General features: G+C 31.0%; 1 protein-coding gene across 1 annotated transcript; it reads right to left on the reverse strand.

The window, feature by feature from the left end:
- Positions 1-10580: 10580 nt before the first annotated feature.
- On the reverse strand, positions 10581-11989 carry LOC103311685 (zinc finger BED domain-containing protein 1-like). Its single transcript, XM_008191378.1, has 4 exons — positions 11789-11989; positions 11420-11735; positions 11177-11340; positions 10581-10799 (listed from the first exon to the last, which is right to left on the reverse strand). Exons 1-4 carry the CDS (start codon positions 11987-11989, stop codon positions 10581-10583), a joined length of 900 nt encoding a protein of 299 aa, XP_008189600.1.
- Positions 11990-15882: the final 3893 nt, after the last annotated feature.

The raw sequence follows: 15882 nt of genomic DNA on the forward strand, positions 1-15882 counted from the left end.
GTCTACGAAAAATGTGTTTTTTTGAGAACAGTTTGTAACATTATTTTCTGTTTAATGATAAGAAATATCAAAAAAATCTGATAAAATATTTCTGATTGGAAATTTAACATAAAATATATTAATATGGAAAGATAAACGAATCAAAACTCACGAAATTCTATCAAATACATTAATGAAAAGTCAAAGTGTTCCAAGTCACCACTCGAGTTCCATTTCATCCACTTTGACGTTACACCTATAAATGATCTTCTTACTTTTACTCAAAGGCATTAAAATCTTGTGTTAAAGTTACAGAAAAACTATATCGTATTGTCGTAAGCGTGTTTGACGGAGACAACACAATATGTGGGTGTGACATCCTCTTAACAGCTGGAAGCACAGTACATGAGCATAAAAATGATGATGGTTTAACTACAAATTACAAGTGAAGGTAAATAAATTAACTAAAATCATAAATTATTAAGAAATACAGACATTTACCTCATATTTTGATTTTCAAAATAAGTTTGAGGAATATAAAAAACTTTTTTTGTGATTTTTCAACTTCGGATTGCCGGACTTTAAATGTAGCCCGAAAAAAATATCCGCAAAAATTAAAAATACTCCGGAATCATCAAAATATTATTTTTTAAAATCAAAATGTGTTCTCAGAAGAATTTACAAGAAGAGTGCTAACAATGAACAACAACGATCCACATCATAAGTGTGTTTATTAATTACCAAATTATTTATAAATTATTTTAAATACATAAGAACCATTAACTAGTACTACGAAGCAAAATTGTCCTGCATTCATATATATAAGAGTAACCAGTGATGGTTCAAAATTAGAAATTGCACGAATGGATGAAAGCCATAATCACGCAATGTCTTCAATGTTGTATTCAAATTTACCAAATCAGCGCCGATTAGTTCCTCAGACCAAATGTGAAGAAATTAATTCAATTAATGGACATGAAAGGTAATAGGAAGTTAGTTCAATCAAAAATCCATGATGAAACTGGAAAAATGGTTACTCTTAAGGATTGGTCAAATATACATAGTACAGGTAGTTTTAAAAAAAAAATTAAGTTTTTATTTGTGTTTACAATGTTTACATTTATTATTTCACAGAAAAACTAAAGCACAGACCAAAAAACTTTGAAGAAACAATCGAAGAGATTAAAAATATGTAAAATATGTATAAATGTACGATTGAATTGCTAGTGCACAATGATGGGAGCTTATTGGGACTTTACCTACAAGATTCTAGAATGAAAATAGAATTTGAACATTTTCCTGAGGTAAATTTTACAATTAATACAATTTATATCATTAATTTTTATAGCTTTTATATGAAGATGGTTTGTGCTGATGTGACCTATAAATTAATAGATTTGAAAGTCCTGTTGTATGTCGACAGACGTCATTGGTTCCTTTGACAACAGCCTGAAAAATAATTCTCGTTCTATTTATAGACTCAATATACCCAACAATATTTATGATCTTATCATAAGAATAACAAATGAGTAAACGACTGTCGACTATAATATTACAGTTAAGAGTCCTCGCTGGCCTCACTAGTCGCTCCTCACTTCCCTGGTGGCTTGTTAACCGGTATATACTATTGGTGATGATCAAAATTGGTCTTGGTCTTGCGGTCTCGCAAGACTATTGCTGCAAGACAAAGACCAAGACCAAGATGGTACTGGTCTAGCAAGACCAAGACCAATATCAGGCCTGCAAGAACAAGACCAAACCAATACCGAAGCTGCAAGACCAAGACCAAAACAAGACCATCATTGCAAGACTCTTGCAGTCTTGCAATTTTTTTTTCCCGAAAACACATTAGTGTACCTATTTAGATTCCATTAACTAATAATTTATAACGAAAATAATAATGCTAGCTCCACACTCTTGCGAGGTCGCCTCGTCGAGAGTCTAGTCGAGTTAACGCGAGGCGAGGCAGCACACGAATGCATAGTCTACACTCTCGTGTAGTCTCGTGAATCACTCAGTTGTTTTTAGCGGTTGTTCAAAATGGACGTGGTTGAAATAACAGCTGCGGCTGGATTGTGTGCATACAGTTATCATTATTTTCTAAATTTAAGCCACTCAAAAAAAATTAAACAACCCAATAAGAGGAGATGGTGGACAACAACAATACACAGAAACAGAACAAAGTAAGTTAGTTTGATATTAAGTATTGACCTTAATGGCGTAATAAGAAAAATGAAGGAGAGAATAATTATAATTTGTACTACTCTTTATTTTCTCATAACATTTTTCTTTCAGGCAAAGCATGAAAAATTTATTTGTAGAATTGCTAAATGAACCTTCAGGCGAGTTTGAAAATTTTACTAGAATGTCATTATCAGATTTTGAATATTTACTCACTTTAATTTCACCTATTATTTCAAAACAAGATACTCAACTGAGAGATTCAATAACAGCAAAGATAAGACTAGCAATTACGCTACGATTTTTAGCTACAGGTGATAGTTATAAAAGCCTTGACTTTTTGTTTAAAGTATCTAGCCAAATAATATCAAAGATTGTACCAGAAGTATGTGCAGCAATAAACCAAGTTCTTAAAAATGAAGTGAAGGTAAAAATATTATAATTATTTATTTAATAAATAACACTTTTCATAGTAAAATTATATTTTAAATGGTGCAAAAGAAAATAAATTTTTTTTTATTTGAACAACCTGTTCGTAAAATAAAATAAAAATTTAACAATAAAAACATAAATATTAACTTTTTAAATATTTATATGAAAACAAATAATAATAAATTAGTTACTTTGTGCTAGAATAACTAGGAACATAATTATATAAGCTAAATATTAATACTACACTATCACTGGTTGTTACTTTCTTCATAATTACCAACAGCAGTGTAATAAGCTGTATCCACTATATTTTGAATATGAGAGTTAGAGCCTGTCGATTGGTTTGAAGTATTACTTGGTGTATTTGAATTTGAATAAGTAGAATATGTCGTTAAAGGTTGTTCTGGAATAAGTATTGAAAGTGGTTGACACGGCGAATCAGAATAAGAAGTTACAGTAGATGATGATTCATTTGCAGTATTCATTCCTGTAGAGAATGCTCGAGAAAATGTAGGCTGTAGTGAAGATAACAAAGGATTATTAAGCCGATGATAGCGTTGAAAAACATTCCATCAATATCGTACATAAAAAGTTGTCGTTCGTTTTCCGGTAACTTACGTAATTTGTTTGCAAGTATCCTTCCATATAAATCATATTCATCCTCTTCATGTTTTTTATTTAAAACACTTTCTAAAGTATTAAACGCCCTCTTCATTTGTCTCCCAGCCTCTTCAACTTCAGGATTTCCTCGCCGGCGAGATGTTGGTCGTTGTATCAGGATATTGTCTTGTGTTGGTTGACTAGTTATATTGTTAGGAGAATTAAATTCATTGCCGTCGTCATTATCGCCGTTATCATTTTCTAATGTTTCCTGGTCAGTTATTTGCGAAATGTTTCCCTAAAATATTAAAAAAGAGCATTTAAATCCTTGTCTAGTAATTACATTATACAATACAATGCCTATAAATATTAATTATTTATTTTAATTTATATTTCAGCTACCATCAACTTCAAGTGATTGGTTAGAAATAGAAAAAGGGTTTGGAGAAAAGTTTCCACATTGTATCGGAGCAATTGATGGAAAACACATAGTTTTGCAATGCCCAGTTAACACTGGTTCAGAATACTACAATTATAAAAACTCGTTTAGTATTGTGTTAATGGGATTAGTTAGTAGTGACTATCGTTTTCTATTTGCTGATATAGGAGTCAAGGTAGAATTAGCGACGGTGGCGTGTTTAAAAATTCTTTGCTGTGAAAAAAAATTTGCTCAAACAGCCTTAACATTCCTGCTCCTTCTCCCCTTCATGGCTCAAATGTTGATTTACCATATGTTTTCCTAGGAGATGGAGCATTTGCTCTTCATACCAACTTGATGAAACCATTTCCCGGAAACCATGAGATTGGCTCTCCAAAACGCATTTTTAATCAAAAATTATCAAGCTCCCATATTATGATTGAAAATGTATTTGGAATAATGGCTGCTAAATTCCGAATTTTCAAAAAACCAATTTCAATAGAGTTAGAAAAAGTTTCCATCATAACAATGACATGTGTGCTATTGCATAATTTTTTAAGGAGAAATGAAACGGCTGCATCAATTTATACTCCTCCCGGTACAATAGACATTTGTGATAATACTGGAGTGATAATTCAACCGGGTTCATGGAGAAGAGAAATCGGCGAAAATTGTGCTATTAGGCCTATCGATCAAGTACCACACAGATCACCAGAAAATGCAATACAAATAAGAGAACAATTTACGTCATACTTTTATAATAATAATTAATACCTTTCAATAAATAAACATAAACTAGTAATTATGAAGTAGTTATATTTACCTCTTCAGTATTTAATGTCACGTTGCAATCGTTTAGTTTTCCAAGAAAACTTTCCATTTGGTCATATAAAAACCATATTGGTCGATAAATATCGTTCTGGCCGGCTCCTGATTTAATGGACGCTTTTTTCTTTCTCAAATGGCCCCGAAATGTAGCCATAATTGAATTTTTTTTATTTTTCAAATCTTCTATGGATATATTCAAAATCTTGCTAATTCTGCACCATGCGTCATTCATTTTTGCCTTATCTTTGTGATTACGATTCTTTGCATTCCATAAAATCTCTTCTGTTTGGTATAACTCCACAAATTTAATCAAAATTTCATTCGTCCAATCAGCCATTTTTGCACAAAACGTTTTGATTTATTTTTGTTTTTTAACTGAGGACACGCGAGCTCAAGCGAGAGTGAAGTAGGTACGCCTCGCCTCGTGTCTCGTGGTCTTTTGACTCGCGACCAAAATACCGACTCGGAGTGGAGCGCGCACGAGGCGAGGCGAGACGAGACGAGACGAGACGACACGAGTGAACCGACTACACTCTCGTGCTCGCCCTGCCTCGCTTCGCCTCGGCGAGAGTGTGGAGCTAGCATTATGAATTGTTTTGTATAGTTATGAAATTTTATCAATACCTATTCGAGGAAACGGCGAATTATTGAAAAAAATATTGAAAATATAATGAGAATTAATATTACAAAATAACATAGTTGTTTCATACCAATTAACAATTACTGAAAAATTATTTTATTTTACCAAAATCGATAAAAACGTCCAAAGTTGTCTTGCTAATAGAATAATGTATGTCCATAACACTCCTTTACTTTGAATCGAATATACTAATAATTGCTGAAAGTCATTACGGACTACGGTATAGGTATCATTTTAATAGGAAGTACGTTTTTATTTTCGTTTGTAGCTTGTGTGATTTTTCTGTACTGGACATTGTGTTCTTAAACTAGTGTCTTATACAGTACCTATAGCATTTCATTAGTGTCGTAAACTTGTTGTCTGTTAGTAATACACCTTGTTATATTTTTTGTTACTAACCTTTAAAATGAGTGACATTGAAGATGTAGTGGACCAAAGCGAGAGTGTGAATGAATTAGAAGATAATAACCAACGTTTTAAAAGTAAATTTAGTGATTATTGTGAAATAATATGTTTAAACAATTAAATTTCTGGTTTTCGTAAATTGTGCGAAATAAAAAAAAAAAGAAGAAAATAAAAGTTTCATCTTAGAGATCATAGCAAAAAACCTACACACAGCTACAACAGGTGTTAAGTTTTTTTTTATATATTTTTGAAAATAGCAAGAGTCTTGCAAGAGTCTTGCGCAAGACCAAGACCAAGACTGAGTTTGCAAGACCAAGGCCAAGATTTTGAAAGTCTTGGTCTTGGGCCTGGTTTGATCATCACTATATACTATTAATAATTATTATTAAGAACTGCTTATTGACTTATTTTTCATTTAGCTTATGGTTATATTTTCGTAAACATGTTATATAAGACTGTGTATTTTATTTCAATTTAAAAATTTATTATTATTTTTGTTAACACAATAGCACCGTAATAAACCGTTAAAAGTTAAAATCATGTCTCGTGAAAATAAAAATGTATGTATTGTGACAGAGCAAGAAAAAATTTAAATAAAACAAATTGGAATCGCCATAAAGTCGCGTGTGAAATTGCAACTACCACTATCGTCTCAAAAAAGGATAAAGTCTCAATTACAAAAAAATATAAAGTTAATGATATTCAATCATTTTTTTCGAGTAAAACGCCCAGAAGAGAAACATCTATAACCGTTCCAACAGGTTCAACTGCAGCTACTGATGGCTTTAGTAAGTAATCTAATCTTAATATACCTAATGGCTAATTTATTATATAAATTATAAATATACATATAATTTCAAATATTATACGTAAACATAATGTATTAACAAGTTTTAAAACAAAACTCCGCACCACCACACCAACTAATTAGGCTAAAATGCAAGTTTGTGTTTTGGGTAGGTATTTAGTTAGTTAGCTACCTTTTAAAATAATAAATACAAAATTATTACAAAAGCAGTTAAAAAATATTGAAAATACAAGGGTTCAATTTTTTTGTATAAGCATTTAAAGCTCAAATTTTAACAAAACTTATCAAATTTATTAAAATTATTTTGTAGCTAAAAATTTATAAAATATTCAACTTATATAGCTAAGGATTAAAAATGTAAACAAGGTTGCAAGTAAATCGGATATAATACATAAATTAATTTACTGACAATAATATCATCAATTATACTTATAGTAATATAGCTGACTCACTGACCGACTGTCTTCGCTAAGAATCGTTTTTCTTATCCAATGATGTAATATAATTTAATTAAAATTTAACACAATCTATTACAGACCCACTTGAAACCTACTGTACAGCAGAATGATAGCCACTTGACCACCTTTTTAAATTTTTTTTTTTTAGATTTCTGTGATTTTAATTGTCAAATTTTGAGACTTCAAATTTGCAGATAACAATAATATGCGTTGTATATTTGGTGTTCAACGCATAGGCTTAACTTAATCGTAAGTCAAGCTGTTGATTCATGCCTGAATGCTATCGACCTTTTCGGAAAGTTGGAAAAAATGTTCACTTTTATTTCAGGAAGTAAAAAAAGAGCAGCTATATTCAGAAAAAAACAGAAAATGTTATATGATATAGGTATCCTAAAAAACAAATACGATCATTAAAACGTGTGGATACCACACGCTGGATGTCTCATTCTTATGCATTGATTACAATCCTCGACACTTATTATGCTGTGTATTTAACAATTGCAGAAATTCAAATCACAGAAGGAACATCTGATTACATGCTTGGTAGCGAGTGTCTCGGATTACTTTCATATATAACTTCGTATAGGTTTAAAATAACTGCTTTTACTTTTAAAACTATTTTTGATGTACTTGAACCTTTGAATCGAATACTGCAGGCAAGTAATATAGACATTCTATCTACAGTGTCTGTAATAAACAAGGTGAAAAATATAATTCAATTGTATAGAACAGATGAAAATTTTAATAAAATTGTGGAAGATGTTAAAGCCTTTGTAGAAGCTTGTGAGATTGAAAATTTTACACCATTAGAAAATGTGTGATCGCGAAAAAAAAAGAGTTCCTCGCAAAGCAGATGAATTATGTCAAGGTGAAACAGTGCAAGATCCTTTAAAAAAATTTAAAATTGATACTTTTTTTTTGGTGTTAGATTTAATTATAACTCAGGTAAATAATAGATTCACAGATAATAATTTAGAAGTCTTGAAAGATTTAGCTTTGCTTTTTATTAAAAGAATCAATGAAGTTAAAATAAATCCTGACAACATTCCAAAAGATGCTTTTAAATCAGTGTGTTCTGTATATCATACATTTTTAAATTTAAATGATGCTAAAAGAGAATATGAACAGTACATACAATCAAATAACTCAGACTATTCGGATGATGAATCTATGTTACGAGAGTCATTAAAAACATATCAAAATTCGTCAAGTTTATTGTGTGTGTATAAGGAATTTTGTTTAAATGGTTTCAAAACCATTTTCCCAAATTTATTTATGCTGATAAAAATTGGTGTTACACTTCCAGTATCAAGTTGCTCACCCGAAAGAACTTTTTCTAAACTTAAACTAGTCAAAACACGATTAAGAAGCACTATGGGAGAAAACCGATTAGAAGATTTAATACGTATTATCTGTGAATCAGACATAGACATTAATGTAAAAGCTGTTATTGACGAATTTGCTTCAAAAAGTGTAGTTTTAACTAAAGCACTAAAATCTTAACAAAAATATGTATAAAAATATAATTTAATATGTTATAATAATATAAAAAAGTTATCTTATTGTGCTAAAATTATTTATTTACTATTGTTGTTTGAAACGATACCTGCCTTATTTGTAATTAAATTAAGGGGGGCGTGGGGAGCTTTGCCCCTCACGGGTCTGTTTGAAGTTTTTTAGGGGTAGCTGGTGTGTTACATTATTTTACCTAGTCTGCCCGACTGTTTTTTTTTAAACTACTTCGGCGCCACTGCCAGAGTGAAGTAGCAGCCCTTGGCCTATTAGTAAATGAAGAAAAGGAAACGCTAGCATAGTTTATCAAAAAATTCAAAAAACTTAATCCCTCTAGTATAAACACGAGAGTGTTTATCACGGACAAGGATATGAAGGAGCGGTCTGACCTGAAAAGTTTGTTTCATACACTGCGGACATTCAACAGAGAAATAACGTGTGACAAATCAACGGGGAATCACACCCAATCAACGGGATATGTCTAAGCACATATTTGAAAAACTATGCTACTCTAAAAGTGAAACAGATTTCATCAACTCTGAATTAACAAATATAGTTATTAGTCGTCTTATGTCGATATTATGACGTTATGTGATTTTGTATATGTTTGAGTTATGTTGCAGATGCTGTTGCCTAGTATATAATAACGACATTGGTCGGTAGTTCCTTATATCTTAAGGTGCCTTCACGGCTTTATATTAATTATTGAACTATACTATACGGTATAAGCAGTAAAGGTAAGGTATAGAACAAAAATTAGCGCCATGGTCGAGAGTTCCTTATCTTACCGACCATGGTCGAGCGTATATACACAGCGTAAATTAATCATGCCATACTGTCGTCTTAATTAGTTTATAGTTATATCAGTTTAATTGTTTAAATATATACAATTTATATAAGTAGGTAGGTACTATTTTTAATTGTTACAATTTATTTTTGCACAAATTATATTGGTCATCTGGACATATTCGTGAAATATTATTATGAATGTAAAAATATTGTAATTATCAATGTATTGTAAGACATAGATAAGTACTTAGTAGCTACTAGCTACCTAGGTACATAAGGATCTAAGATAATATTTTCTATTTTATTATTACATTAATTGTATGAGAAGCATAAAGCTTTAATACAGTTTGACCCAATAATTAATAATTTGTTAAATTATGAAAAAAAAAATTATGTAATTCAGTTGGCAAGTGCAAAATGAAATATTTTAAATATCAGCTACAAGTACACAAAGATTACTATATATATTATATAATATATATATTCTATGTATATTACATATGTAAAGAAATGCAAAATGCCCAGCATACTTCAACTATCATCGATTCTACACAAGACATTAATAAAATTGACGTAAAGAGATATGTAGTGCTAAACTATGAATTGAGAACATTAATAATTGAGTAGTCATTTATTTGTCAAAATTTTAAGAATTTCCAACTCAAAATAATTTGCATAGGTACTCGTGATTTTTACGCATTTTGTCAAAATTTGAACATTAAATACTTTCGCTATGTGTGATTTGTAACAGAGAGACAGTTGATATACTAAAACACTATAAAAGTATACATTTTATCCAAACCAGTTGGCTAGAGCTTTATCTAAAGAAAAGAAACAAAATATTTATTTTTCTAAATTTTTATATTACATTTTGATAACATGTAATCAAAATTTCAAAGGATTCCAATATGCTACAACAATTAAAAATATCCGTGCAGGGACCAGGACTACTAGGACTAGGTACATTGGTAGATACAAGTTAAAAAACTAGTATGCAGTGTGTGCAGAAAGCAGGATGTTATTGTCCATCCTATGTTTCATACTTACCTTATCTCAGCCATGAATATACAATATGTATAAAATTGCTAAAAACTGCAAATTTATGGGCCAAGATAAATACTTAAAACATTGTTCCAGAAATATTTTTAAATAAATATTATAACCAAGGACCTAACCTTATAAGACATTCCAGAGGTAAAATGCGTTGAGTCTTCAAACCAGTTGAATATTGTTTGTGCAAAAATAAACAAATCATATTTCAACTTTAAACTATAACTATAACTATAACAAAATTAAATTAAATGTATTTCTTTAATTTTCAATTATAAATCATATTCCTTTTATACTTTTTTAAATACCTTGTCAATTCCTTTAGTTACAAAAAATTAAGATTAAACTTACATGTTTTTGTTTAAAAAAAATAATAAATCTAAATGTTTAGGTAGTAGGTAAACTATTGCGCCGAGCGTTTAGTATTTGCCCTGCGTTAGAAAAAATGGGTTTTGCTGGTACTAAGGTTGTTGGAACAATTTAATACTTAAGTACAATATCACTCAGTGGAGTTAATACAACCTTGTGTTCGTTCCAAAACATAGCCACATTGCTCTTAAAATCTTGATGAGGCATATTTATGTACTGATTCATTAAGGATGTAGCACTACTTGTTGTCGATGTTCGTGACTCTAAATTGCAAAAAATTCCACACATTATCGACTTCTTCATTTTTATCCATTTCTTGTGTAGCTTGTTCTGTAAATAAGTATAATATGATTATTTAATAAAGTGTTAAAAAATCTTAACATTTTGAATTGCAATTTTCTAAAAAAAGATTCAATCAAATCAATCACATTTTAGACTTATAATATTTTTAGTGAAAATTATTAATGATGAAACACATTTGGTATGTATTTCCATTTTATAAGCTATTTTTTTTTCCATTAAGTTGTACCTAAATAATGTAAGTTAGTTAGATAATTCTATCCAATTAGAAATTTTATCTTAGAGGTTTTATTACAAATAATTTTAATTGAATATAACCAGTGTTTGATACGTTCCTAATCAAAGCGGCTGTTTCAGTAATCAAAATGCCTGTGTATCATTGGCATTCGTTCCAACCCAAAGGCAACTTTCTTGCACCTTCGGTCCAACAATGTGGCTCTAGAAAAATTCGATGTTAATCCTTGTTTTTCTATACTCTCAAAACGCTTAGCAGTATCTTCTATCAGTCTTTGTTTTATACAATTTCCCAGTAACATTGTTGGATTTTTTGATCCCAATGAAATTTGCAAACCTATTAATATTAAATAACATTTAATATAAAATATAAAAATTAAATTGTACACAGAATAATCAAACTAATTAGCAATTACCTCGTATTAATGAAATAACTGTTAAAATCTTAGGATATTGTTTTGCAGAGAGCTCAACAGTTACTCCATCAAATGGCCTTAATAATGGTACTATATCTTCAATTTTATTCCATTCGTCAGAATTTAGATGACATGGAGTATTTTTTAATGTTATCATTACAATATAAATAATTGGTTCCTTTAGCTTCGTAATCATTTCCATTACGAAAAATCTGCTGTTCCACCGAGTACGTATATCTTGCTTCAATTTTAGTACCGTTTCATTACCAAGCTGTTTTTGTTTATCCATTAACATTCTATTTGCAACTTCACTCTTCTTAAAAAATCCATCAATGGTTCAACACTTCTTCAGTAGATTTTTTAAGTCACTTTTATTTGTATTAGTAACGCGTCTAGTCTCTTCATTATCAGACAACAGTACTGTTGAATGATTAAGTTTAGTTTGAGTGCAGTAAAAGGCACATGACTCAGTTTCATAAGCATAACTGCAGCTTTAATATTTGCTCCGTCATCCGTTACCACAGCAACAACTTTATCAAAAGTGTTCCATTTGCTCAATTCCTCTGTCATTAGGTCACAAATATTAACAGCAGTATGACTGCATTCCAATTTTTTGGTGCATAGAACCAAAGTTTTAATTGGGTTTGGATGAGAAAATAAACTGTTATAGTGATATACGAGTCTGTGTCAGTGCTTGGAAGGAACGCGGTCAAAGGAATCCGTTCCTTTGATTTCGTTCCATTTTTAGGAACGTATTGGAATTCCGTTCACTTTTTAGAGGAACATGAACGATTTTTTTTCGTTCCTTTCTTCGTTAATTTATTTTTAAATAAAAGTACCTTATTAAATCATTTTTAGAATTAAATGGGAAAAAATGTATAACTTCTTTTGAAATTTAATAACTAATTTAGAGAACTATAAAAATAAACCTATATACGATATTATTAATAATGTTTATAAAATGTCAATTCTGTCGCGACGTCCTTATCGGTGGAACATCGTTAGTACTGTTAGCAGCTGGAAAAACCGTTTGACAATACTGCAGTACTGGTATGTAATATTTACAATTGATAATTTATTATTGTTTTCTATTTTGAATGCGTACCTAGTACTACGATATCTCTTTTTCATATTGTTTACCAATTGTGATTTACATCAGTACTTCTATGACAAAAAGGTAAACTGCCTAATTAGGTACTTTAGTTAAAAATATAAGTAAATTATTTTTATTGTTAGTAAACATTAATTAAACTATATATTTTATTTTTCAGGTTCAATAATATATGGTTTGATAAGTCTATTGTTATTGCATCTGCATTAATTCCAAGATTCAAACTTCAGTGGCTTCCAAATATAGAACAATTTGAAGCATGGCTTAAAGCTGAATTTGAAAATGAGGACAATGAAAATTCAGATGCCACCCAAAATGAAAACGAAGAATATACAGACAAAGTTAATGATTTTTTTGGACAGGAACGGTAAAGGCTTTAGTTCCTTTTTAACAAGAAGAACGTGAACGTGAACTAAATCCTTTTTAAAAGGAACTTTCCAATCATTGGTCAGTGTACATTGTCGTCCAGATATCAGTGGTGATCGCTACATCTCTAGCATTGTTCGGTACAGAATACGTTGCGTACACACGCATACGCATGTGCGTGCGTTCGGCCGCCGTTGAACGGGCGTGGCCCGTTTCGCCCAAAATCAACCTTTCCCGTTTCGACCAAAGCCATTTTAGTCGTTTTCAAATTAAGTTGGCAATGATTTTTAAATAATATAGTATATTGTGTAATATTTATTGCACTTATTGTATGGACCCAGAGGACACCGCGGAACACACGCTGTTCACATGCCCGAGGTGGGAGGATGAACGGGCCGTCCTGACCAGGATACTAAGACGCCCACCCGAGCCAGCCGACGTCCAGGATCTCCTGTGTGGACCTAAGGCCGACGAACTACCTGACGAGCCGATAGCCCGGTCAAGGATCTTAGAACAGGCAACGATCAACAGACAGGAGTTTATGGCGATGGTGGAAACGATCATGTGCACCAAAGAAGACGACGAAAGGGAAGAACAGTTGTACGACTGACGACAGCGCACGCAGGCAGAAGCGCATGGATCAGGATGAACAACAACTGGACTGACACTCACACCACTCGCTATCGCGAGTCGTCGGAGGTGTCACCGACCACGTTGTTCATCCCCCCACCTGTGACACCACGGGCGGGACGACGATCACGGCATCGTTGGACATCGGAGAAACGAGACTTCGAGGGCGGCGGACTCCAGTCGGCCCGCCAAAAGGTGAACATCCACAACTGCCGAAAATACAAAACGTTATGTATGCTATGTAATATGTCATGTATAGAGGGGGTAAGTCGGGGAATTGTCCCGTCTACCCCCCACGTATGTATATTATTTGTTGTATTTTTCAAATAAACAATGGCGGCGTCGCGGAAGCATTGCGGAAGCAGTTCCCGCGACGTCGTCGGTTCTAAACTGAAAAAAAAAAAAAAAAAAAAAAAAAAGTATATTGTGTAGTATACCATATATAATATTATTAACTATTTAAAAAAAAGCATTACACAATAGGTATAATATATTATTTTTTTTTATAAAAATTAGGTTAAGTTATCAAAATACATTAACAAAAACTATTATTTTTTAAAATTTTTACACATGCTTTTTATAAACTCGTACCTAGTAATTTCACCAGATCTGTATAAAAGTATAAATTTTTCGTTGTATTCTTGTCTTTCCTTCGTCTTTCTGTCTTGTTTTTTTAGGAATTTTAACACTAATCATTTTTTTATACGTTTCTGTCTGGATTTCATTGCGTATAATATTTAACCAACTTATGATTGATGGAGAGTTAGAATAAAAGTTTTTGTTGAAATATGAATGAAACGATTTACACGCATCTGTTGTGAGCTGGATGCTCGCTGAATTGCATGCCCATAATGTTGGATTAAAAACACTGTCCTCAGAAATATAATTTTCTACTGAATAATCGCAAAATTTAATTAATTTTTCGTCAGTTGGACATTCAGCCATTAAATCTTGAGTAAAGCAATCAGATACTTGAGTTTGTTCTAAAAATATTAAGCCAAAAGTATGTTGAATCCATTTACCAATACTCGTATTATTTTGATATTCAGTTGCTAAACCATATTTTTGAACGTCCCTATTCCATGTTTGCGTCAGGTGAAAATGACAACCAATTATTTGCGATGAAGGCCAAACTTCATTGACTGCTAAATGAATTGCTTTTTCAAACTCAATAGTAACAAATTTTGGTATAAAAACTAGTCCTAATTCTTTGGATTTATTTTGTATTGATTTAAACGTATACACATATGTTTCATATTTTTTGTCCGGAAGTAAAATAAATATTAATGAAATCTAATGGTCGTTTTTAAAACCATGTAGGTATATAAAACATTTGCTCAAAGAACTTGGCACAAAATTGGAACGTGCCGTCCATATAAATTGTTTCCACAACATTACATAAAAATGTAAGGTTAGTTTTACAAGAAAAAATTATATTTTTATTTCATCATTTACCAACACAAATGATTAATTTTTTGTAGTAAAAGTAGTTTCTAGTGCATTTAGAGCCATATGGGCTTCAGTTATGTTAGTCGGAATAAGAGGAAGAACTTTACGCCTACTTATGTAAATTGATTTTCTAATTACATTAAAATCATTTGAAGTTAAACCATCAGTAAGTTGAGTGTGTAAAGATTTTCAGTGCTTAAATTTTCTGAAGCGAAATTGTACTTATATTTATTAAAAACCACCATGTCTTTATCTCGCTTACTTTTTATAAACATTGCCATGGTTAAATATTGACTTATGTAAATATTTAAAACTAAAACTGTCCACAACTCGAAGCTCGATTACTAGTGACTGCTAACTTATACGTCATGTGGGTAACTTTTATATTAATGTGGAAAGTCCTTTAGTCGACTAACATGTCATTAATTTGATAGTGATATAAAAAGGTGCGTATAATATTATGTTATCGGAAGATAGGATATATGATTGCGACAACTACAAGTCTAATATAATACCTAGTCTAGTATAATAAATATTGTATTTCATACAATCGTTGTTTTTCCCTGGATATAGATAAATGAAACTCAAATATAATTTTAAAATAATTATTTAAATTAACTTAATTTCAGTAGAAAATAGTAAAATATTATATTGTGTAATGCTTTTTTTTAAATAGTTAATAATATTATACCGGGTGATTTTTTTATCATTGAACACTCATTATTTCAAAAAGTGTAAACTTTTTTGATAATATTTTTTTACATAGTTTCAAGTCGCTTGTAAAACAATGTTTTTCTTAAAAAATTATATTTTTAAATATTTTTTATCCTTATAATTTTTTAAGTTTTTTACTTTTTTGAATGACAACATTGGGATTTAATTTTATATTCCAAAGCAGAATATTTTT

Source organism: Acyrthosiphon pisum, chromosome X (genome assembly GCF_005508785.2).
Source record: "Acyrthosiphon pisum isolate AL4f chromosome X, pea_aphid_22Mar2018_4r6ur, whole genome shotgun sequence".
Lineage (NCBI taxonomy): Eukaryota > Metazoa > Arthropoda > Insecta > Hemiptera > Aphididae > Acyrthosiphon > Acyrthosiphon pisum.